This window comes from Myotis nattereri (genome assembly GCF_964212035.1).
Source record: "Myotis nattereri genome assembly, chromosome: 12".
Taxonomy (NCBI): domain Eukaryota; kingdom Metazoa; phylum Chordata; class Mammalia; order Chiroptera; family Vespertilionidae; genus Myotis; species Myotis nattereri.
Window position 1 is genome coordinate 72,766,805 of NC_138087.1, and position 25,567 is coordinate 72,792,371.

Here is a 25,567-nt window from a genome sequence, read left to right on the forward strand (position 1 = left end):
GCATCGACCTACGAACCAGGAGGTCATGGTTCCATTCCCGGTCAGGGCACATGCCCAGGTTGTGGGCACGATCCCCCTGTGTGGGGTGTGCAGGAGGTAACCAATCAATGATTCTCTTTCATCATTGATGTTTCTATCTCTCTCTCCCTCTCCCTACCTCTCTGAAATCAATAAAAAAAATTTTTTTTAAAAAAATAAGGTTTGGCCTGACATAAGAGCATTAAAAACAAAAAGAAAGATTTGACTTTATTCACATAAATATACCCCACGGTGCTGGAGTGACTAAGGTCTGATGTAGACTGAATGAACATAAACTGTTAATGGCCTACTACATCAACAAACACATACACTGGGCACCTACCATATACAAGACAGTGAGAGATTTAAGAAAAATAGCAACCATTTATTGAGCTCTTTCTCAAGCTTGCAACTCAAAGCTGCAAGCACTTGACATTTTTTTATGTCATGTGATCTTCACAATAACCTGCCAGGTAGGCACTCCTATCCCCATTCCACACAGGAGGAGTGAGACCTAAGGGTGGGGAGAACTCGGATTGGAATCAGTGTGACTCTAGAACCCAAGCACCCACTTCAGACACTGTCCCACCTTCCCCATCGCCATGGCTGCCATGAACACAGGGCCTTCAAACTTAGGGTGCATGTTCATTTGTGGAACCTGATCTTCCCAGCAGCCCTGTGAAGTGGGCAAGACAGAGATGACAGAATTCCTTAATGAGAAAGCTGAGCATGTACCTCGTTGGCACAGCTGAACGCCCCACCCGGCAGGGGAGACCGTCAGAAACGGAGAAAAGGAAAGGCAGAGAAGGGCATGCAAGGACCCTTTAAGCCCTAACACGGGAAAACTGCTGTTTTGTCATTTTCCACACATTTTTATTGTTACTATACTTACCAGGATTTTATGCTTGGATGATAAGTACGGGCTTCTACTGATCACATTCACAGCCCACACTTCCTCTGTGGCAGGTGACAAAGAGAGTAATAATCACCTTCATGAATAATTCTCATTGAGCAAAGCTGCCCTAAAAGCTGGCTAAAGAGAAATGGCTAAAGCCATTTCCAAGGGCTGCTCTACACACGATTTCTCTCCTCCGGCCCAGAGAAAGCAAGAGTTAGACTCCTCTCTTGCACGGCAAGTCACCCATGTTATTACATTTCATGTTCACCAGATCCATCTATAAAGGAGGGAAATGACACTCGGGGAGGTTAAGTGACCTAGCCAAGGTCACGCCGCTAGGAAGCAGCCGATCTGGAATGAGAATCCAGGTCTCCTGCTAGCGAGGCCAGTGTTCTGTACAAAGGTGCATCGGGTCTGGGACACCTCATCCATGTGGGGCTCTAGAGCAGCGGTTCCCAACCGGTGGTCGGCGAGCCACTGGTGGTCCGTGAGGTCCGAATGGTTGGTGGCCACCACTCTAGAACCTTTCTACATGTACATAAAGGCAAAGAAGTCAGACAGACAAAGGGCCATCATGGAGCAAAAAAAAAGGACATTTCCAGAACTTTGGCTTTGGAGGGGGCCATTAAGAGTCATGGAGTCTACCCTTTACATAGATGGGTAAACTGAGGACCAGCCAAAAGTTACACAGCTAGAAGTGGCAGTTCAGGACCAGAACCCAGGTCTGTACCAACCTCATCATTTGATCTCACAAAAAGCTACTTGCAAAAGCTACTATGGAGATGACAAAGCAATTACCCTTTAGCAGGACCAGGCCATTCACAAAAGGTCAGGTGTGGTATTTTTCCTTGAGCAACTTATAGTCTAGCTAGGAAAATACGCATGTGCACAGGAAAATAGGATCAATAACATAAAAAATCAGTAAAGGCAGCAGCTACATCAAGAATGTAAAAGGAGGCAAACAGTAGCAGGCCTGGCTGTGTTGGAAAGCTTCCTAAAGGTGGGGTAAGAAAGGCAGGGCTTTGAAGCATGCATAGGAGCCAACAGCTACTATGGCATAGGTATGTCAGTCCAGCAAAACGTTTCAACTTATGAAACTTTTTACTTCATGGGAGGTGAGGCCAAACTGCAAATGAAGGCTCAGCTCTTCATGGGACCCACGAGTGGCAGCGGACGCTTCCTCCAGGCCAGGGCCAGGGCCAGGAAACCGGGCGTTGCTCTCCACCTGCAGCATAAAGCCACAGCCACAGGCACACAGGCCTTTGAGCGAAATAAGTCCTCCAAACGGGTCTTCTCCAAATAGCCCCACTAGCAGTTATGTGCTGTTTCTTTCTTTCCTCTGTCTCCTGGTAGCCTGTGTACTGGCAGACAACACGCAGAGGTACCACTGTTTTTCCTTAAATACAGGAGAAAACTTAAAGAAGGAGAACATTCTGAGAATCGACTTCTTTTTTTTCAGATTGGGAAGAGGCAGCCTTGTCATCCTAGAGGCCCAAGGCAGGGTCACACAGAGCAGCATCCTCCCAGGGCCTCTGTTTCCCCATCTGACGTGAGAGGGTGGAGATGGGGGCAGCAGAGACCAAACGTTGATGGTCGTGTTCACATTTGCTGGGCTGCTGAGACAGTGAATGGGATGGCAGAGCGGCCCTTCCCTCCAGGCCCACAGTTCCAAGCATCCTGGAGAGTAGTTTGCAGGTGGGAGCAGCTGGCAACCATTGCTTCTGAAAAGGCCTGGGGTCACCAGGGGATGTCAACAGTCACTTCTGTGCAGGGTCCTGGAGTGAGCACGACACCCCACTGCTGATGTGACACACCTTTCAGAGTGTCCCCAGATGCTTCTCTCCTCGCCTAGGGCTCACCATGGGCCACCCTGGGCTCCTGAGGCCTCCCTGACTTCTCGCCTTCAGTCCTGGAGGAGGATGAGTACCTTTGTGCCTAGGTCACCTGGCCAGGAACGGGCAGCACCCTGTGCCCAGGATATGGGCTTCTATGAGTTGGCAGGGGCACGGAACCCTTGGAGAGTCTGTGTGTCGTGTCCCCACTGCCTGGGGGAGCTGGGAGGTCACCAGGAGCCGGATGTAGTAGCCGCCAAACACTGCCAGCAGCTGCTGGGCCATTTCCTGGAAGAGGCAGGGAAGCAGAGTGAGGGCCACGAAGACGCAGCTCGTGCACATAGGGAAGCCAAGCGGTCCTCACACCCCTGGGCCGGCAGGGATGCTCCCTGGGAAGAACCTGGCCGGGCCCTCGTCTGGGACTCTTGGAAGATGCCTGGTCTGGTCTGGAACCCCAGCTCTGCAACTGCAGCCTCAGTTTCCTTATCTCTGAAGTGGGTAACCTAACTGCTGATAGGCGATTATAATATGCACACAAAAACTACGGAGCCTCAAAGTGCTAGAGAATTTAGCCCTGATTTATCCCAGCCAATCACATACACACACACTGTTTCCAGTTTCCAATGTCTATGAGCCTGTAAAATGCATGAGGTCAAGGAAACACACTGAAGAAAATCACGAGTGAACGGGGGTGGGCAGGAACAGAATACCCCTGGCTTCTGCCCTTGGCTTTGCCACATTCTCCCTTGCTCTGTGACCTCGTGCACATCAGCTGACTTCTTAGAAGCTATTTCATCCATCAGAGAAGAAAAATTAATCCATACCCCAGAAAGCATGCTAAAGAATTTTATGCATGATAAAACAAAAAGCTGTCGAAATGTAAGAGGTCATTATAACTATTTCTCCGTCTTTCACAGGCACAGATTTCCGACTGCAATACGACGCCTGGCTCATGCTAAGACGTGGGCATTGATTATATTTTTTCTCACTAAGTTATAAGAGCAGCTACTTCACAAACATGTGCATACACACTGAGATTTGATATTCTCAGCAGGAAACTGCATTACTATTGATTTGAATGAATTTGAAAATATAATTTAAAGACCCATCCCATTTAATAGGCTATTTCACATAAACCGAGACATGCATGCCACAATAGAGTACGTGATATTATCCATCTTTCGTGTGCTTTTAAAAAAAAGTCCATGGGGCCCGACTGGTGTAGCTCAGTGGTTGAGTGTCAACCTATGAACCAGGAGGTCACAGTTCGATTCCCGGTAAGGGCACATGCCTGGGTTGCCGGCTTGATCCCAAGTGTGGGGCGTGCAGGAGGCAGCCAATCAATGATTCTCTCTCATCATTCATGTTTCTATCTCTCTCTCTCCCTCTCCCTTCCTCTCAAATCAATAAAAATATATTTTTTAAAATAACTATTTTTAAAAAGACCATGAGAGTCAAGTAAAGAGATTAATATATATTTATCTTTTTCTTTCCTAACGGTCCTATTTGCAAGCCCCCCACTTCCCTGCACACACCATGCCTGAGCTCACTCCTTACTGCATGTCTCCCAGACAGTGGGTGTATCCTCATAGTGAGAAGAGGGCGGCATGAGCCACACACACAGTATCAGATTTCTGGTCTACCAGCACTGGTCAAACCCAGCAGGCAGCTTAGCAAGACCAACAGAACTCTTGGGCTGGAGGAACTGGAATTCAACAGAGATGAATATAAGATTTAATTTTTTTTAAATGTTTTTGTTAATCCTCACGAGAGGATATTTTCCCATCGATTTTTAAAGAGAGTGGAAGGGAGGGGGAGAGACAGAGAGAGAGAAACATTGATGTGAGAGAGATACATCGGTTGGTTACTTCCCACATGCACCCAACCAGGACTGGGGATGGAGCCTACAACCGAGGTGGGTGCCCTTGACTGGAATCAAACTCAGGACCCTTCAGGCCGAGGGCCGATGCTCTACCCAGTGAGCAACACCGGCTAAGACTTAAATATCTAACTGCAAAACATGTAGATAGATTGGTAAAAATATTTTAAAATGATCCAAATATTCATCAACATGTCCAGGATTAGGATCGTTGTCGGCAAACTGCGGCTCGCAAGCCACATGTGGCTCTTTGGCCCCTCGAGTGTGGCTCTTACTCAAAATACCACGTGCGGGCGTGCACATACAGTGCGATTGAAACTTCGTGGCCCATGCGCAGAAGTCGGTATTTTGTGGAAGAGCCACACTCAAGGGGCCAAAGAGCCGCAGTTTGCCGACCACTGTTATAGGCAATCTATGATCCATCAACACGCAACTACACATCCAGTGAAACTGCCAAAAAGAATGTCCAAGATATTAAAAATGGGGGGAGAAACCCAGTGAGTAACAAATAACTCCTATAAACTATTTTCGGAAGTGCTGGGGGTGAGGAAAAAAATATTCAAAACTAGTAGGCTAGACCTGTATGGTCTCTACCAACTGAGGAAAGCCATGTTCCTCGGAATGTACAACTTGAGGGCCCCACTCGGAGTCTATGCAAATATCCCAGGGGAGAAGGTGGCCCAACTGCCCCGGGAGCCCATTACCTCCGGCTCAGCCTCCGGAACGAGCTGGTGAAGCTCAGCCTGCAGGAGAGGCCGCTCTGCGGGACGGGAACTGCTGGGCAGGAGGGGAGCTTCCTCCAGCAGGTTCTCAGGCCCCTCCGCCATCGTCGTGGGGCTCACCCCAGTCTCCATGACAACGCAGAGCTGGCTCAACCTGCGTCTCAGCAGGGACTGCAAAGGAAACAGAGGGAGCCCGGGTGGTGTCCCAAGTTGGGTGGCACTGGGAGGTCAAGGCGCTGCCTAAGCTGCAGATCAGAGGATGGATGGGCCTTCTACAGACTCAGACGCTGGGAGAAGGTGGAACTGAGCCACATTGGAGAGACCAGGTCATTCCCCACAAAAGTACGGTCCTTCAGAGCTTCTAAAGCACTTTTCCTTATACTCACATTTGCTCCTCAAAGCAGCCTGGGAAAGCTTTCCCTGTACGTTGCAGATGAGCAAACTGAAGCTCAAAGGCCTTGCCCAAAGCCATACAGGAACCGATGGGCCAGGATCAGGACTAACCCACATTCCTGACTTCAAGACCGACCATAGGGCCCAGGGAAAGGCTGACTCCAGGGCTCGGAGACAGGAGGGCGAGGTCCCAAACTGGGAGTCACCAACTGGCTCCGTGACCACCTGAGGGTGGCGACAGGATTTCTCAGAGCCTCGGTTTCCTCATCTGTGGAATCAGAGCAAGAGTTCCCTGATCTTGTTTATAAACGGTGGGCAGGCATTTTGAACAAGTGAAAGCCGCCTAAATGCATGGTACTTTCCTCTACCAGGATCCTCATTATTATTATTAACATTCATTATTATTGTATTATAAATAAACATATGCTCACTATAGGAAATGTGGAAAATGCCAATAGTTAAAAAAAGGAGATTACTTACCATGTGCTTAGTTACAAAGACTTCATTCCCTCGGCAAAACCACCACTGATTTGACACAGGTGTCCTTCCTTCTAAGTAACTCCTCCGTAGACATTTCCCAACATGGAGGTAAGGCAAACTCTACAATCTGGTCTCCTGGTTTATTTTGTCTGTTTGTTTTTCATTTAAGGTATCTTACCTCTTGGCTAGTCTTCATTTCTCGAACATGTTCAGACAAAAACTGCACACAGTTCTCCAGGTCAAAGTAGACAAACCAGAGCTGGGGAAGGAAGAAGCTGTGAGCCCTGGGGCTCAAAGCCAGCCTGACCTTAACCCTCCATCTCTGAGATGGTCTTCTGTCTCCTGCCGCCTTGCTGGAGGCCCACTGGTTGTATCCTGGCCTCTGGCGGGAACATGCCACTCTGCTCTCTCCCAGAGTCCCCACGCAGGAGCAAGTCTCCTTCGTGTAGAAAACTGGCTCCATGTGTACACCTGCCCAAAAGGCTGCAGCCCCACCTCTCACAGTCATTAAGCATCTGATAGACTCCAAGCCGCCCTGCACATCACGTATCCATCCAGGGCTACTGCCTTCATCTTCAGGGGCCCTTCGGTCTGGAATCCAACATGCAAATGAATGAAACCCTTCAGAGCTGTCACCCCCACTACCCACGGCCAGGTCAGGTGCTCTCGGGGGAGGGAGCAGGGGACGAAGTCCTCTCACCTCACCATTACCTCCCCTTCCGCCACAGCCTCAACAGTCCCCAGGAAGCCAGATTAAACTCAGCCAGGCCGAAATTCTCCATGTTCACACATCACATCATCTTGCCAGCTCCACACCTGCCGCACTTCACCCACGTTCTGCAAGAAGCTGGTAGCCCATGTCTCACACCTCCAACCACTGACCCCTTCCTCTGCCCCTGACCTCCCTCCTCCCAGTGACCGACCTATGAGACCCACGGTCACACCCCTCTTGCCAACTAATCTCTCCCACTGTCTCATCCTCAAGGAACATTCTTTTAAGTTAATTTCTTTTCTTTTTCCTTATGAAATTTTACAAACATATGCAAAAGTTGAGCAAATGATGTCATTAACTTGCAGCTACTCAGCATCTTGGTTCAACAATGATCACTTCATGGCTACTCTTGTTTCATCTCCACCCCCACCCATCACTCACCCCAGACACCTCCATCCCCCACCCCACCCTGCCCCACCCCAATGATTTAAAAAAAAAAAACACAAGATATGGTATCACCTCATCCCAAAATACTACTTTGAAAATGAAAGAACCCAATTATTTTTAAAGATGTGCCTGTTCATGGGTCATTCATCCCTCTATGCTTCCAACTAACACTTGCCAAGTCACCCCATGTGCCAATCCATAAAGAGGACTCAGAGACAAATGAGGCTGAAAGGACCCCTGGTTCAAGGAAATGTCAGTCTCCGTGTCACATCTGAACTGCCAGACACCTTACAATGCCATCGAGTTCACCCCCAGGTGTCAGTCAAGATCCCCTTACACTCTACACCATCTCAGGCTCCCTAAACACAAGGATTTGTGTGTGTCTACAGCAGTGCCTGGCACACACTAGGCTCTCAGTAAATATTTGTAGGATGAACAGGTGATGAGCACAAGGAGATTCTTCCCAGGTCCCCGCCACCCGCCCACTCTGTGCTCCCACCAGGCAAGGGGCAAATGCAGTGCTAAATAGATTTAGCAATCCCACCTGGGAGCCCAGCCAGGACCCACTGGGTGACCTCATACTAGTCACCTAAGCTCTCCCCACTGTCCTTAGGGCAAAGGAAACAACCAGGCCAGGTGGACAATGCCTTCAGGATCTGACCTGCCTCTCCCGGAACCTTGCATATGCTTGGCACAGAGGAGGCCCCACGGTTTGCGGAATAAATGCTGAATGAGCAAGGCTTGGACTGTCCCTGAGCTTCCCTTCCAGCCTGCCCCATGGAGGTTCCAGGCTGCTGAGAAGAGTCTCCAGGAAGGAACACTGGAGCAGGGAGGAAGGGAAGGGCTGCCTACACTGTCTTATTAGCAGACCGGGCAGACACTGTGCAGACTGGGAGAACCTGGGGCCACCTCTCCCCATCAGCCCAAAAGTGGGCCATCAAGGAGAGGTCTCTCGGAGACACGTACCTGAATCACGCTCTGGCAGCCCTCCACCGTGTCCGTCACGCCCAGCAGCACCCGGTGTCGCAGCAGGGCTCCGTTGGCAGCCGCCAGCCTGAGGTCCGTGTTGGTGTTGGCCTGTAAGACAAACACCAGCCCTGTGGCCAGACCTCCATGCTGCCAGGGAGCCCTCGGGCACCAGAAAGGACCACACCTCACCCCACCCCTAGACACCATGGGCAGTCCTCTTCTTCAAGACACATCACGTCCTCTCTATCAAATGGGATTGTGGAGCTGCTGAGACAATCCATTCAATAGTGTCAGGCAGAGTTGAAGCCCAGCTCTGCTACTTCCGGGCTGTGGGGCCCTGGACAGGTTATGTCCCTTCCCTGAGTCTTGCTTTCTTCAGGCGTGGAGAACAAAGAAAAAGACTGTCTCTGTCTGCTAGGAATGTGCTGAGATTGAATTGAGTTTGTGTGTGTGAAGCACTAAGCCAGTGCCTGGGACATAGTCAGGTACCACAGGTATCTGCAGGAGGAGGGGGGATGGAGGAGGAGAGAGAATGAAGGAGGGATGGAGGAGGGATGGAGGGGGATAGAGAACGAAGGGGGGATGGAGGGGGGATGTTGGGGGATGGAGGGAGATGGCGAGGCAAAGAATGGGGGTGGGGGACTAGGCATTTATTGTGTCAGTAAAGCACCTACTCCGTCTATAAGGCACCTACTTTCCGAAGCATCTAGCACAGTGCCTGGCCCTCAGTGGAGCGTGGGTGCCCTCTGCAACTCCCTCCTTTTCCCACCCAAACCAGTGACCTGATAGATGTAGCTGACAAAGTAGAAAGTAAGCAGGCTAGGAGACGGGAGGAGAAGGGTGTCAGGGTCCAAAGTGCTGGTTTGGGGAAGAGACACTAAGGGCTTCAGATGCCATTAGAAAGCAGCTCAATAGGACAATGGTTCCCAAAGGAGCGGGACCCCCTTAGGAAGCTTTCGGAAATGCGAGAAGGCTCTTTCTGCTGCCACAGGAATGGAGGGCAACGCTGGCCCTTAGGCACAAGGGCCAGGGATGCTAACTGCGTGCCTCCCACTGAGGCCATGCCCCATGAGAGACAATCCCACACAGAAGAACCGTCTCCTGGCCAACCTGGACTACAAATGTCCTCTGGGTGAAAGTTCTACTCATCGTTCTCTGGCTGGCCAACCTAACTCCACTTTACATTTAAACCCAAAGTGGGTTTGTTTTCAAACAGGTTTAAAATACAGCGAATTTTCCAGGAATGCCACTACTATGAAAATCAAGGAGTGATTGTGTTTTGCCTAGAATGTTTGCAAGGGTGGTTCCCCCTTTCAGAAACGTGCATCCCCTGACGCCACCTCTCACTACCTGCATCATTTTGGACAAATTACTCACTATGTCTCTGCCTCCATCTCCTCATCTCCAAATTGGAGACACTAACTCCCTGTCATAGCAAGGATTATAACAAGGATGAAATGAGTTCATCCACTCAGAACCCTGGGAAGAATAAACACTCGATGCATGTCAGGTAATGATATCATTACGATGATGATACTGAATTGAGAACACAGTGTTTTCCACTGTACCACGCTGGCCGCAACAAATATTTTTAGGACCTTCACACATGCCCTTGCAACGTGCAGTATTCTGTACGGATACATGGCAGGGGCTTACCTGCCTTCCCCACACACCTTCTGATTTTGAGAAAGGATATTCATGCCCCAAACAAGGGGAAGCAGGCAGTATGTGCAAAGTGCTGAGGCTCTCTAGGATGCTATGTAATGCAGGTCGGCCACTAACAGTAAGATGACAATGGTCAGGAAGAGGAATATGCATGGTCATGAGTGACAAGGAATCCAAGAAGGAAGAAGTCCTTGAGCTGAGGCAAGAGCTGAGGAAGCTGTGTGGCCAGGGACTGGTTACTTAACCTCTCTGAGCCTTTTTCCCCACTGGCCAAAAGACTCAATAATTATAACAGTTAACACTTACTGAGCATGTACTTTATAGCAGGTACGATTATAAGCACTTGGCATGTATTAAATTATTTAATTCTCCAAACAGTCTGGGGGGGGGGGAGGGCGGGGGGGAGAAGGACTCAACCTGTCACTGCTGGCTTTGATGATGGAGAAAGGGAACATGAGCCAAGGAATGCAGGTGGCTTCCAGGAAAAGGTGAGGAAACAGAGACTCCCTGGAGGCTCCAGAGAGGATGCAGCCTTGCTGTGTCAACCTTCTAAACCGCGGAACCGTAAGCGAATAAATCTGTGTTGTTTAAGTTACATTTATGGCGATCTGCCACAGCACCTATGAAATACCAAGAGAGCCGGGTCTTAACTAAGAACCTGGCTTGGAATCTCAGTGTCCTGGCCTTGAATTCCAGCTCTGCCATTTATTGCCAGCATGACCTCGGACTACTCCTGGAGCCTTTTGGAGCCTACGGTACCTCATCTGTAAAATGACTATGGAAGACTCTACCCAGAGATTTACTGGGCAGGTTTAATGAGTTAATGTACATAAAGCCTTTAACAGACAATCAATCACATAGGAAGTGCTCCATAAGTATGTTAAAGAAGCAGAATACATTAGTGAGCCACACACACGCCGGGAGGGAGCAATCTCCTTTCTGAATGAGATGGGGAATCAGAGGTCTCGGGTTTTGAACCCCTGCTCCGCCACTCACAGTGCGATCGGGCCAAGTTACCTAACTCTGACCACCCACTCACTGCCTAATAAGTAGCTGCTGAGTTAAATGAGACGTGATTGTCAACAGAGCACAGAGCCAGCACCCACCCAGCTCCCTCAACCCTTGGCCTCAGGCACCCCATCCTCGGTAATCCCCTCCTCGCTCAGAGCCCTCCTGAGCACGTGGGGAGGAGGTGACAGGACTCAGTAACCTCTAAGTGCCACACAAATACGGCTTTCTGTGCCCTCTCTCACCTCCCAGACTCTCAAAAGAGAGCTTGTTTCCAGGGAAACAACCCACAGGGATCCGACAGGAAAGAAAGAGAGGATTTAATCACATGTGTGACTTAATTTCTTTGAGTCACTGGGCACAGGAGCCGGTGTGAATTTCAAGGATGCAGCAATTTGCTGAAGCGGATGAAAGGAAAAATTCTGACTGGGGATCCTCCTGCCCGCACAGCCCTCCAGAGGGGATGTGGCTGGGGTCCCCGGACATCTCACCTTCCTCTGGTGTCTCTCGAAGATGAGCATGAGAGTCAGCGTCAGGCTCAGCGCGGCCAGGGTCACGAGCAGCACGCCCGCCCAGTGGTTCCCCAGGGCAAACATCTGGCTGGTGGAGTAGATGTTGGCCCACACCACCACATAGAAAACCTGCGGGAAGTGGGGCAAGAGCAAGGTCAGGAACGCCAGTCCTCTCGAGAGGCAGCTCCACTCAAGGGGACACACTTCTGCCACCTCCTTGGATGCAGGGAGCTCACAGGGCCCGTGAGCGACTGATGGGGGCCTGTGAGAATGAGCCCTTGTTCCCTGATCATAAGTGAAGGTAGGAAAATGGGGTGAGAATAGTTACTCCAAATCCCTGCTTGCACTGATTTTAAATAAAGCAGAAAAGGGCAGGGGGCTTGGGAGGGAGAGAAATTTGAGGCAGAAACCCACCGTGATCCTTCAACAGCTATGTGGCCTGCACAAGTTATAACAACGCTCTGAGCCTCAGTTTCCTCATCTGTAAAATGGGGATAATACTAACTCCACAGGGCTGACATAGGGATTAAGAAGATAACATATGTTAACACATTGTATGCGGGAAACGTGTTTACACGTTTTACATATTTATACGTTCTACCAGTGTAGTAGAGCACGGGACACGTATTAATACGTTTTTTATAGACTAGCGGTAGAATGCGGGTAACATATAAATACGTAAACTAAAGTTATCGTAATTTTACTGAATGTTGCCATTTGCGCAAAAAATTAGCAAAAATGGCCCACGCCACCTGTTAGCGCATGATTAAAACTACCCACAAACAATGTGTTAACAGCATAACACTTATTAGAAAGTTAATAAAAGCCAGTTGCCATCCCTTTTCCTTCCTGAAAAGCAGGACATATGGGTTAAGAGTGGTATTTGACCATTTTCCATTAGAGGGGCAACAAGCTGCAGTGATTAAGAGGAGTTGAACCAGAATGCCTGGGTTCAAATACTGGCTATGTCATATATATGTATGCATGTGTGTGTTTGTATATATGTAGGTGTATATGTATGTTTATATGTGTATATACATATATACATACATATATATATATATATATATATATATATATATATAAATGTACACACACACGATTAGAGCTAAAATGGACCTATCTGTTGAACAAATGGGGAAACCAAGTCCCAGAGAGGAGAGAAGTCTTGACCAAAGCCAGATGCCGAGTCCAGAGCCTCAGTGGTGGGTCTGCAGATCCACAATGCCAAGTTCTGCCTTCAGTAAACCCTGCCCCCACCCTCTACATGGGGAACCTGGCCACAGCTCCCTGCCATAAATTCCCTTATCCCAAACCCAGGTCCCTGGTGCTGCCCTCTACCAGGCAGCGGGGCCACCAGCCCCCAAACCCATACCCACACCAACAAGCTTCACCACAGGACGCCGAATCCAGCAAAGCAACAGGGGCAACAGCAGGACAGTGTGGGCCCACCTCCCTCCTCACCACAGCGAAGGCCAGCCGCATGGGCCTGGAGTTGTAGATGATGTATCTTCTCACTTGGGGCTCCAAGAGGGCGCTCTCAGCCAAGCTCCTGTACTGATCAGCCGGGACCTGCTTGGCCACCCAAGGGAAAGAGATCAGTCAGCTACAGAGAACCTTCCCCACCTCCTTCACGCCAGCAAGCATGTCATTCCCAGTTCACATGACTATCATACGGAAGGGGGATCTAGCTGGCTTTGGGCTGGTCCAGAGGCAGAATGAGGAGCTCAGAGCACTGATGGCGACCACAGGGCACAACTCCCGGCTCAGGAAAGGTCCGGCCGCCCCGGTGAGGTGGGGCAGCTCAAAAGCCAGGAAGACATCCCACAGAGAGATCCCTGCAGCACGAGGATCAGTATCTCATGGCCAACCGGGATAGCCTAAAGTTTAAGGCACAGGCCTGGGAGTCAGCTGGCCCTGGGTCCAAACCTTGGCCCTGCCACTTATGTGCTGTGTGACGTGGAGAAAGTAATTGCACTTCTCTGCGCCTCAGACTCTTCCTCTGTAAATCAAGGATTATAAGAGTGCCCACCTTGTAGGGGTGGTGTGCCTATTAAATAAGATAACACTGTGTGTGTGTGTGTGTGTCTGTGTGTGTATGTATACATATATATACATATATATGTATATACACACACACATACTATATTTATACATATCATCTGGACATCTTTGGGGGCTTTGTTCTGCCGACCACAGTTGGTTTTGTCTTCTTGGACAGATATGTGTATCTAAGTGTATGTGTATGCTGGCCCAGTGCTGGTTCCATGGTGAACAAGGCTATTATCAGTACTGCAATATTAGTGCCTATTAATACAGCCCAAAGTACTGAAAACTCCCATCTTCCCGCCCAAACAATAATGCCACCGTGCAAAAGGCCCCACAAGGGTGGACTGCTTAAGAAAACAGAATTTGGCGTGGCTGGTGTGGCTCAGTGGTTGAGCGTCGACCAATGAACCAGGAGGTCACAGTTCGATTCCTGGTCAGGGCACGTGTCCGGGTCGCAGACTCAATCCCCAGTGTGGGGCGTGCAGGAAGCAGCCGATCAATGATTCTCTCTCACCAGTGATGTTTCTACCCTCTCTGCCTCTCCCTTCCTCTCTCTGAAATCAATAAAAACGTACTTTTTAAAAAAAGGAAAACAGAATTTAACCAGGAAAGGTGCTGTGTAGGAACCCAGCAAGACAGTATGTAAACTGTTCATGGGTGAAGAAAACCCCATCTGATGATAACTGTTTAAGAAAGATGTTCTCAACAAAGGCTGGAAGGAAACGGCGGAAGATAAACCAGCTGTTGTGCTGATGTGGGCTTAGTACTATCAATTTGGAAAGTTTCCCTTTAAGGGTAACACAATGTTGTTTTTCACAATAATGCAATTCAGTTTAAAGACGTGAACTCTAAAATCTGCAGGATAGAATTAGCAGAGTACCTTCCCCATCCATAACTGAGCCTCCCTGGGAAGTGCAGGGAAAGGCCTCCCGTGCTGGGGGAGAAACCCGCAGCTGGGGTCCTTAATGACGACAGCAACAGCTACAATTTATTGAACATTTACTCTGTGCCAGAGACAGTGCCGTGTTCCTCAGGCATTATTTCACTTAATCATCACAAAAACCCTATGCAACAGGTATTAATGTTGCCCTCACGATGATGACACTGTGGCTCAGAGAGGTTAAGTCACCTGTCCCAAGTCACACAGGCAGTAAGGAGAGCTCGATCTGCATCCAGAGCTATGGATCTGTGATGCCTAGACCTCGAGTCACTATGCTTAAAGGTACTGCATTATCAGCTAATGAGTCCTATAACGTTTCCTCTCCTAAAATTCCCTTCCGCCTGTCTACCCAATAGGCTCCTACTTTTCCTCAAGATCCCAGATCAAGTATCTGCTCCTCTGTGAAGCTTTTACAACCACTGCCGGCACACCAGGCAGGTTTCTCATTTTCTCCTGTGCAGGTCGTCTTCCATGCCTTACAGTCCTCTCATGCAGCATTAATATCAGACTGTCGGGTTCATCTGACATATGTCCATCTCCCCACTGGGCTCTGGGAGCAGTGTGAGCCCGGGCACTGGGGCCTATTCACCTCTCCCGTGTTTAGTGCCCAGCTACGGGCCTGGCAGAGTGGGTATCCAAAATGCACGTGTGTTAAGTGAAATAATGCAGAAGAGAGGACAGTTCTAACACATCTCCCTTCTCTCCCTTACCATATCAAGAATATGGTACATGTTTAATAAAATAAGTTGTGAATAACTAGATGAAAGGATCAATGGATGGATGGATGGATGGATGGATGGAAAAACAGTAAGGATGTAATCAAATCAGCCCTCACCTGAATGCCCCAGGTCTGCAGCTGCTGTTCTGCGGCTCCCAGATCAAAGGAGATGGGTGCACAGGTATTGTCGATCCGGAGAACCGTAAGGACCTGGCCATTGCGGAGATCTGAAAGCAGACAGGAGCTTCACCTGGCTGAGCAATCACTACTACTTAGGATGAGCCTGCCACCTCCTCTGGCCACTAGAGCCTTCCCATGGCAAGGAGGGACAGGTGGCTGTCCTCAACTCCCTACAGAAGAACTGGAGTTGACAGGAAAGCCCCCAGGGGCAGAACTGGGGGCCGGAGCATGGAGGCCATTAGGACACATGGAGAGACCATGTAGGGAAGAACCTCCCCAAAATGAAAGCTGTCCACACAGAATGGGAGGTAGTGAGCTCCCCATCACAAGAGATGTTTCAACAGAGACAACAATAAACTACAGTGAGGAGATGATGGAGTAGACATTCATTCAAGCACTGCTCAACTCCTGCATTCCCAGTGGGTGCAGAGTCTCAGATAACCAACTGTGGCAGGCAGAACAATGGGCCCCAGAGATCCCCACCCCACTCCCCAGAACCTGTGCATGTGTTATGTACACGGCAAAGGAGAATTAAGGTTGCAGATGGACTTAACGTTGCTAATCAGCTGACTGTAAACTGGGTGACTGGCCTGGATTATCTGGGTGGACCCAATATAACTACAAGGATCCTGAAAAGTGGAAGAGGGAGGCAAAAGAGTCAGGAGGGATGTGACTGGAAGAGAGGCACAGAGAGGCAGAGCACTGCTGGCTTTGAAGAGGGGGAAAGGGGTCATGAGCCAAGCAATGTGGGCAGCCTTTAGCAGCTGGGAAAGCCATGGAACCAGCTTCTCCCCTGAGCCTCCTGAGGGAATGCAGCTCTGCTGACACGGTGAGGACGTCCACAGAGTGAGGCCAAAGGCAGAACCCGGAGAGGTAACCTATGTTCTGCAAGCCACTATGCCAGCGGTAATTCATTACAGCAACTGTAGAAGGCGCACACGGACTTACTGGCAGCCCCTCCCAGTGTGAAAATCTGAGCGCAACTTTTGTCTCCAAGTGTAACTTAAGTTGCCCCTCAGTATCCACGGGGGATTGTTTCCAGGACCCCTCACAGATACCAAAACCCGCAGATGTTCAACTCCCTTACATGAAATGCTGTACAGTTGGCCTTCCCCATCCGCAAACTCCCAACCACGGATTGAGAACAGCACAGGTATTTATTGAGAAAAATCAGCATGTCCGTGGGGCAGCACAGTTCAAACCCGTGTGTCCAAGGGTCAACTGTATTTGTTTTCACTCCCACACCAGAAAGGATTTAAGGTGGCTTCATAAAAATAAATTTTAAAAAGATAAAATTATAAAATTAGATTTAAAAATAAGCAAATGAATACTCTTTGTAATACTTTAAGCAATAAAACTAAAAAATAAATAAATAAATAAAAAATAAAAATAAGCAAATGAGCGAGCCCTGGCCGGATGGCTCAATTGGTTGGACCATAATCCCATGCACCAAAAAAGTTGCAGGTTCAGTTCCCAGTCAGGGCACATGCCCAGGTTCCGGGTTCAATCTCTGATCAGGGCACATGTAGGAGGCAACTGATCAATGCTTCTCTCTCTCTCTCTCTCTCTCTCTCCCCCTTCTTCTCTCTCTAAAAATCAATAAAAACATATCCTAGGATGAGGATTAAAAAAATAATAATAATAATAACACCATGGTTGGTTTGGTTTGGTTCAGTGGTTAGAGCGTCAGCCCAAGAACCAAAGGGTCCCGGGTTCAATTCCTGGTCAAGGGCACGTACCTCGGTTGCAGGTTCATCTTGCCCTGGTCAGGGTGCATGCAGGAGGCAATCAATCAAAGTGTCTCCCTCACATTGATGTCTCTCTCTCTCTCTCTTTTTCTCTCTCTCCCTCTCTCTCCCTCTCTCTCCCTCCCTCCCTCCCTCCCATCTTCTTCCCACCCTCCTACTCTCTCTAAAGTCAATGGAAAAAATATCCTCGGGGATGAGGATTAAAAATAATAATATTAATAATAATAATAAGCAAATGAGAAAAACTAGGCAATTAAGAAAATAAGGACAGATAGAACAATAAAGTAAAATAAGGATAAAATAGAATAATAAAGTAAAATAAGAATAGCTTCTGGGATTTGAGCCTTTACTATGTACCAGGCTTCAAGTCATGAATTCATTTACTCCTCCAAGGGCCCTTAAGAGGTGGACACCATCATCATGGAAAAGAAAAGGGGCCTTTGAAAGATGAACAAAGGAACTTGACCAATGTTACCAGAGGAAGTGAAAGTAAGAAAGAGAAGGAGGAGGAGAAAAGGTAATACACAGAATGCAGACACGCATGCTGGAGGGGGCCCCCCCGACTAGCTCCCCGTTCCATCACAGCATGGAATGGGGAGCCCACGGAGGCTTGGACTCCACACAGAGAATGGGAACTGCTGTCCCCCAGCAGGCGCTTTGCCACTGAACAAATGTTTGCCCAAGCAATGCAAACACTCCCCGCGGTTTCTCTGTCTGCCTTCCGAACCAGGAGTTCCAGATTCTCAGCAATCATCTCCTTCATCTGTTCCTTAAAGTGAAAATTGCAATTCCTCCACTTAGAAAGACTTGTTTGCACACCTAGATTAGGGGGAAAGATCTGAAAAGCTACAAAAGAAGTGTGTGAGTGTGTGCTTGTGTTTGTGCTCGTGTGTGTGTGGGGGGGGGGGGGGGCAATTTCCTACAAAATAAGAACTGGCTTGCCAAAAATCAGTGCCGTAATGTCTTCAAAGTTCTGAAGGAAAATTATTTCATTCCACTGCTGTGTATGTGCAAATTGCTTTCCTAATAACAGTAGTAAAAGAAGGAACCCTTGTGCCCTCTGGCCCTTGCCTCAGCAGACACATGCGTGTCACCAGTCGTGATTTCAAACTGCTGCCTTTTTGGGAACCCACGAAATGCTGATTCCATTCAAAAGTAATGCACATCTTTCTGATAGTTGTAAATGTTTCTCCTTATTAGATAATGTATGTATTGAAGTCATTAGGAATATAGTGCTCTCAAAACGGAAGTGAGGACAGAACTAGAATCCAGCATCTTTTATTGCACTGGAAAGACAAATGGAATCTTTTGGAAGGTGTGGCAGGAAAAGTACTTTGGAAAATATACAATCAAGATATCTCATAGCATTAACCAAAAAACTTATATGCACTTATATGCATATATGCATTACCCATGGACACAGACAATAAGGTGGTGAGGGCTGGGGGCGGGTAGGGATCCAAGTGGAGGAGGGCAATGGGGAGGTGCGGGGGGGGGGGGGGGGGGGAGAAGAAATGGGGACATCTATAATACTCTCAACAATAAAGATTTATTTTTAAAAAAGATACCTCATGGAATATTAAAAGAAAAATCTTTAAAGATAAATAAAGATCTCTTTGGATGCCATATAAAGAATGGACAGCAGCCCGGCCAGTTGAGCATCGACCTATGAACCAGGAGATCACAGTTCGATTCTCAGTCAGAGCACATGCCAGGGTTGCAGACTCGATCCTCAGTCAGGGGCGTGCAAGAGGCAACCGATCGATGATCCTCTCTCATCATTGATGTATCTATCTCTCTCCCTCCCTCTCTGAAATCAATAAAAAAATATATATTTTTTTAGATAAATAAAAATAAAGAATGGATAAAAGAGGCAAGATGGGGATGAGATCAGCTAGGAAGCTACAGCAAAAATCCAAGCAGAGGGCGATGGTGGCCTGATCTAAGGAGGTAGTGACAGAGAGAATGGGTAAAGATGACAGACACTGGCCTGGGAACAAATGCCCACCCTCATCTAAAGGCACTTCTGTGTCCCTCCGCTGCCCTCCCTCCATACTCGGGATCCTGAGGAGAGTAGCAGGGAAAGGAATTGAAGTCATGGCCTTACCTTGCCCCCAGCCAGGAGGGCTCCCCACCGGCAGGGCACTCCAGCCAGGAGAGGAGGTGGGCAAGGGGCCGGCCGCCCCACCAGGGCCCATCTGCGGCTCACAGGCCATAGCAGAGAAGCAGCGGGGTCTACTTCCCCTTCTCAGCGCTACGGTTCATTCTGGAACAGCCAGCTCAGCTTCACTCGCCTTCAGAAAACAGCAGAGAAAGAACTTCAGGCCGGGACCTGAGCAGGCTGGGCTCCCCGGCCCAAGTCATCACAAGGCCAGGGAGAGGCAACTGGAGTCTTCTCCCCTTGCCTTTGGTCTCTCCGCTCACGCTGAGGAACATTCTCAGGGGGAGTGAGGAGAACTAAAACCCTTCCACACCACGACTGAGAACTTCCCTTCCGGCCTCCGGTCTGCCCCAGCTCGGACGCATCAGGGAGTCTGGGAACTCAGGAGCTGCCGAGGGGGGCCGGGGGGGGGGGGGGTTTGCCCTCCCAGGCATGTGGGATTTCCATTCCCTTACTAAGGGCAGCACAGGTACATTCATCATGGGGAGACTTGTTCATGCGAAGGATCTCAAAGAGTTCCCCAGAGACATTGCAAAATACAAATGATAAAGAAAATCAGGATGGTGGGGGAAAAAATGTTTTGAAGTTATGATCATGAAGAATAAAAATACCCAGATATTCTGGCAATCAGGGTCCCTAGCAGAGGTTTAGGTTCAAGAACGTGAACCCCAGGGTCAGACTATCCAGTCTAAAGGTCAGTTCTATAACCCACAGGTTAGGTAAACTTGGGTAAGTGGTTTAACCTCAAAGAGCTTCAGCTTCCCTATATTTAAACAGTGGTACCTTCCCCACAGGGTTGCTGCAAAGAATCGATAGGATGATAGAAATAAAGGACGTTTAACAGCATATGGAACAAGGGTCACATGCCATAAATACTATCTCTGGTTGTTGCTGTGGTGACGTTTGACACAGTTGCCATGCCTGATCTAAGAATTTGGTTTTGAGCTTCCAGGAGGCCAAAGAGAAAATGGAAATGCTGTCAGTTAAATAGTTCCTGCTACCAATATAGGGGGAAAAACAAACAAAACCTTGAGAGTGAGGGAGCAATGCATCCTCTTGGCACTTAGCCCCGAAAGACCTTGGAAATGTTTCCAAAGCCTCAGGAGCCAGGTCAGGTACGTGCATCGGGCATGACCCTTAGCCACTTCATCAACAAAAGCAGAAATGGGTCTTTCCTTGATGTCAATGTGGAGTCTCTAGAGTGCCATACACTCTGGGTGGAACCTCCACACCTTATCTGTGGTGTGTCCACCTGGGGCCTAAGACTCATCCCTCACCAAGGGGATGAGTCTAAGTTCCTGGGATGACACACCAGCCCTGCCTGTCTTAAAAACAAACAAACAAACAAACAAAAAAACATTAAAATTGTCTTTTGCTGCCATGGTTCTCGACACTGGTGAAGCCAGGAAGTGTCCAGTCAGCACACATTTGCTTGATTCCAAGCTGGCCCCAGGTGCCCGCCACTGCTCAGTTCCCCTAAAAATGAGAACCTGACTCCCACTCCCTCACCACCTTCCAACCCTCTCGGTCTTTTAAAAAGGACCAGATGCATAATTTGTGGAGCCCAGTGCAAAATAGAAATGTGGGGCTCCTTGTTAAAAAATGATGAAGAATTTCAAGATAGTGACAGCAGAGCCTTCAGCCAAGTGGGGGCCTTACTCAGTGGGGGCCTGTGTGACTGAGCAGACTGCATGCACTTGAGCCAGCCCTGACTTTAGGCTTCCAAAGACCACACAGGAGCCCCTTCCACGGACCAAGAATATGCAAAAATGAGCCTTTACTGCCCTGCATCAGGCTCCGAGGCAGGAGGGCAATAAACTATTGGGAAAAGAGCGAGGGCTTCAGTGCCAAAGAGCATGGATGAGAATTCCCACTCAGCCACTCCCATGTTCTGTGATGTTCACTGTCAAGGTACTTAACTAACTCCCTGAGCCGTCCTCATCTGTCAAACAGGCTCATGGAGGCCTACCTGGCGTAACTGCTGTGGGGAGAACAGAAAGAAATGCAAGTGTAACATCCAATACCCTGCACCCATCAGGCCCCGTTCCTCAAAGGTTTTTCTCATTTCACAGGAGAGAAAATTGAGGGTCAAAGATGTGAAGAGACCTGCCCAGAGACCTGCCCAAGCTAGAAGCTGTGGAGCCGGCAGGTGAGCCCAGGCCATCTGGCTCCAGAGTTCAAGCCCGTAACTCCCATGCCCCTGAGCCTCAGGACCCAGGTCTGGGTATGTCTGAGCCTGTTCCTTACACCACCTTTTAAAAAAAAGAAAAAAAGGAGTGGGTCGAGGGGGTCTGCAAGGTGTGATCTAGCAACAAATTCCAGCCTGCACCTGAGATGCCGCACTCCTGGAGGGCAGGGACCATCGCCCCTCACCTGGCCCACAGCAGGTACTCCCAAACATTGTTGAGCATTTACCAGTCAGTCCTATCACCCCTTACTTCCTTCCTCTTACCTTGTACCCCCCAGAGACATGAAAGCAACAACAACCCAAGGATGTCCGCCCTGCACTTGGCAATCCCTGAAGCCCTTTCCTGCCTCACCTGCTCACCTCCTAGGCCCACCAGGAAAACATAGTCCTTAGAATAGATCCATTTCCCACTGAAGGCTATTTAGCACAAAGGCTAAAAGGAACCGGCTGTGGCGGCCACTTCCCACCTGTGTGCCCTTGAGCAAGTTACTTAACTTCTCTCTGCCCCCTCTTTGCATGCAAATGGAGATAATAATAGTAACTCAGTTGTTTAGGCTTAGAGTCCCTCCAGGTAAATCACTCAAAGCAGGGCTAGGCAAAGGGGAATCACTGAAGGAAGATAGCTGTTATTTTTACTCCAGAGACATTCCCTAATAAATAGTGCCAGGCACCGTGCTTTCTCCACTATAAAACCAGAAATAGCCGAAACCGGTTTGGCTCAGTGGATGGAGTGTCGGCCTGCGGACTGGAAGGTCTTGGGTTCGATTCCGGTCAAGGGCATGTACCTGGGTTGCAGGCACATCCCCAGTGGGAGATGTGCGGGAGGCAGCTGATCAATGTTTCTCTCTCATCGATGTTTCTAACTCTCTCTCTCCCTTCCTCTCTGTAAAAAATCAATAAAATATATTTTAAAAAAAAACAAACAGAAATAACATTGTAAGTCCCTCCTCAGCCCTCCCAATGGGGGATCACCATCTGAGGAAAAAGACAAACTTAGAGAAAGAGAAAGAAGAAAGTCTATGACCACACAAAGCAGTCAGCGGGAGTGGGCAGCAGCACCTTGAGGCCGTGGGAAGGCTGGGCAGCGGTGGAGGTGAGGGAGGTACTGCCAAGAAGGGGAGAGGTACAGATCAGATGCAGAGGACAGGAGGGGTGCTGGCAAGACTGGCCACTGGCGGACATTGACCCTTTACCCACCAGCGTGCGCTGAGCTCAGGACCCTGCCCAGGGCTGCACCCGTCCCATGGGGAACATGGGAGGGAGAGACAAGCATGGGGTGGAGGGGGAGCCGGGAGTGAGCAGAGCTCTGGGGCTCCTGCAAATAACTGGCCATCCGCCCCCCACCCAGCTTCTCCAAGTTTCCTTAGTTGCCTTTGCTGACTCTGCATGTAACCAGGACTCCCAGTTATCCGTCTTTGTTAGCGAGGTGGCAAGTCCCTGCAAAGGCAGCTGTCCTAAGTCCTGCTGAACAAAGGTCTCCATTTCTGCAAACACTGAGTGCCCAGCCTCCCCAGGAACCAGAAGCCTCACTGAGATTTGGGGGGAGCGGGAGAAGTAGGGGGGTTCGGAGAGAAAGAAAGATCCCAGGTTTTACTAGTCAGGTTTTGTTTTTGGTTAAACTGCAAAGTCCCAAGGAACCCTCAGAGGACCTGTCACAGACGTTTTGAGATGACAAAGCCTTGAGAAACAATGGGCCCAAGTTCTCCACTTTACAGATGAGAAAATTAAGACCCAAAAATGAAAGTGAACTATCCAAGGTCAGGGAGCCAAACGGGGCCGGGGCCAACACGGAACCGGGACCATTCAGCGAATGCTGGGGACGACCCCCTGGCCTGGCCCTGGCCGTGGGCAGCTGTGTCTGGCCCCGGTCCCTGCCCTCAAGTCCTGCTCTGGGTCTGCTGTCTCAGGGTCTCCCTCACCCCAGAAATCACCCCCGCGGGCCACCGGTTCCCGGGATCCGCCCGAGAGCAGCTCCCACGCCCAGGACGCGGGGGAAGGGGCCCCGGTGCGTCCGGAAGGAGCTGGCCGCGCTGACCGCAGCCAGGAAGGGGCACCGGCGGCCGCGCAGCCCGGCCCGCGGCTCCAATCTGGGCTCCCGGTCGCACGGGCGCGCGCACACTCACCCCCGCGCCGCCGCCGCCGCCGCCGCCGCCGCCGCCGCCGCCCGGGGACACGGAAGGTCGGGGCCGCCGCCGCCCCTCCGCGCCTCCGCCTCCGGCCCGCCGCGCGCGCAGCCCTCCCCTCCCCTCCCGGTCCCGCCCCCGCCCCCGGGCCGCCCCGCACGCTCACCCCACCGGTGGGAGCCGCCCGTCGGGCTCGCCTCGGGCTCCGGAGGGAAGCCTTCGCCCCGCGCGGCCGGCACAGCCGCCCTGGGAGCGGCCTTTCGTCAGCCCGGGCTCCCCCAGGACGCCAGGAAGCGCCTCCGCGCTCGCCGACCACGTGCAGCGATTCCGGGGCGCAGGGGGTGGGGGGCGGGGCGGGGGTGGCCCTCCGGGACCAGTTCCGGCCCCTCTGGGAGGCGCGGTGTGGTCTGCCCCTCGGCTGAGCAGCAGCTTACCTCCGAGGTCCAGCCCCGCGGAGCACAGACAGTCACGGGACCCGGTGGATGAGGCAACATCGGGGATCAGGAACGTCCCAGGGACTTGTGTTTCATGGGAAAACTACATGTGTCTGTATTATCGGGTCATCGGTTTGGGGACCAGGTTACATGAGCTCCCAGCCACCAGGTCTCGGCTTTTGAGATCATCTTCGGTAAACTATTGAGCGTCTCTGTGCCTTCGTTTTCTGTTTAAAAACAAACAGATTATAGACTATTTCATGGGATTGTGCTTTAATGAGATAATCTGTGTGTTGGCAACTGCCAGAAACTGTCTAGCTGCAGCTCCACTAGACTTTGGCTGCCACCCCCAGTGACATCACTGGGGATTTCAGTGCACAGGGCCCCCTCCCCTAGGAAGGCAGGAACCTTGTGTATTTCCCCACAGAGCACAGATGGACAGATGCACACACGCATGTGTGTCCATACGGAAGGGAGCCTATTCTATTCTGCTGGGCATGCTACTTTTTAATTCCACAAAAGTTCTTTGGCGTTCACCTCATGCCAGAACACCCGACTCTGCCTCTTTTTTTTTAAGGGGTGCACAGACCTCCATATATTGTGAGAAGGCCCCTCCCCCCAGTGGACTTGTAGGTGGTTCCCACTCTTGCTCACAGGCTGTGCTGGATGGTCACAGCCACAGTGCTGCTACATGCCACAGCCTGCGTTCTACAGCTGAGTCAGAATGGGGGTGTATTTTTAATGCAACAGATACTGCCAAGTTGCTGGGGGCCTCTCAGACCACAGGACTTAGTTGACTGCATGCCCCGCCACAGGCACAGGCAGAGTGCTGGGGGGCAGCCAGCAGTGACTGAGGAAGTAAGCGGCAGGTACTGTCCAGGGACCCTCATTCCCCAGGCAAGTGAAACGACATTGGGTGCCTGCTAAGTGCCGGGCGTTGTACTGGGCAGCAGTGAGCAAGACATACCGGATCCCTATTTCGTTTGCCTAATTTCCCAGAATACAATTCAGGGGGATGGAAGTAAGAGTCCATGGGATGTTGGAGCTTTATATCTGCCGAGCGGATATTGGGAGGGATCCTCTGGCCCTGGGGAGGATCAGTTGGAGGATCAATGGCTCAGTTGATTGAGTATCCTCCCATGCACCAAAAAGTTACTGGTTCGATTCCCGGTCAGGGCATCTGGCCAGGTTGTGGGCTCAATCCCCAGTATGGGCCATGCAGGAGGCAGCCATCAATCAATCAATATTCTGCTCTCACATTGATGTTTCTCTCTCCCTCTCCCTCTCCCTCTCCCTTCCTCCCGCTCTAAAAATCAATAAAAATATTGAGAAAAAAAAGAAAGGGATCCTTTGACATGGGTGGCCTGGTCACCATCCATCCAAATCCTGCCTCTCCAGCAAGGCCTACCTCCTCCATGAAGCCTGATAACATTCGCCTGTTCTTCCTGCCAGGCTAGGCTTCCTCCCTCGGCATTCTCACTGCTCCTCCCA

General features: G+C 50.2%; 1 protein-coding gene across 1 annotated transcript; it reads right to left on the reverse strand.

Moving 5' to 3' along the window:
• Positions 1 to 382: 382 nt before the first annotated feature.
• Positions 383 to 23,976, reverse strand: TMEM268 (transmembrane protein 268). Its single transcript, XM_081103388.1, has 9 exons — positions 23,809 to 23,976; positions 19,278 to 19,464; positions 15,360 to 15,469; positions 13,000 to 13,107; positions 11,515 to 11,664; positions 8,348 to 8,458; positions 6,401 to 6,481; positions 5,332 to 5,520; positions 383 to 3,036 (listed from the first exon to the last, which is right to left on the reverse strand). The coding sequence occupies exons 2-9, from the start codon at positions 19,384 to 19,386 to the stop codon at positions 2,857 to 2,859; spliced, it is 1,038 nt and encodes a 345-aa protein (XP_080959514.1). The 5' UTR covers positions 19,387 to 19,464; positions 23,809 to 23,976; the 3' UTR covers positions 383 to 2,856.
• Between the last annotated feature and the right edge of the window lie 1,591 nt (positions 23,977 to 25,567).

What these genes read in the sequence shown, in the direction of transcription:
- TMEM268 (XM_081103388.1), bottom strand. Translation starts at nt 19,386, where the DNA reads ATGGCCTGTGAGCCGCAGATGGGCCCTGGTGGGGCGGCCGGCCCCTTG. An exon ending in TGCGGCTGGCCTTCGCTGTG is followed by an intron (nt 11,665 to 12,999) that starts GTGAGGAGGGAG and finishes CACTTCCCGCAG; the next exon opens with GTTTTCTATGTGGTGGTGTG. An exon ending in TCGAGAGACACCAGAGGAAG is followed by an intron (nt 8,459 to 11,514) that starts GTGAGATGTCCG and finishes TTTGTCTTACAG; the next exon opens with GCCAACACCAACACGGACCT.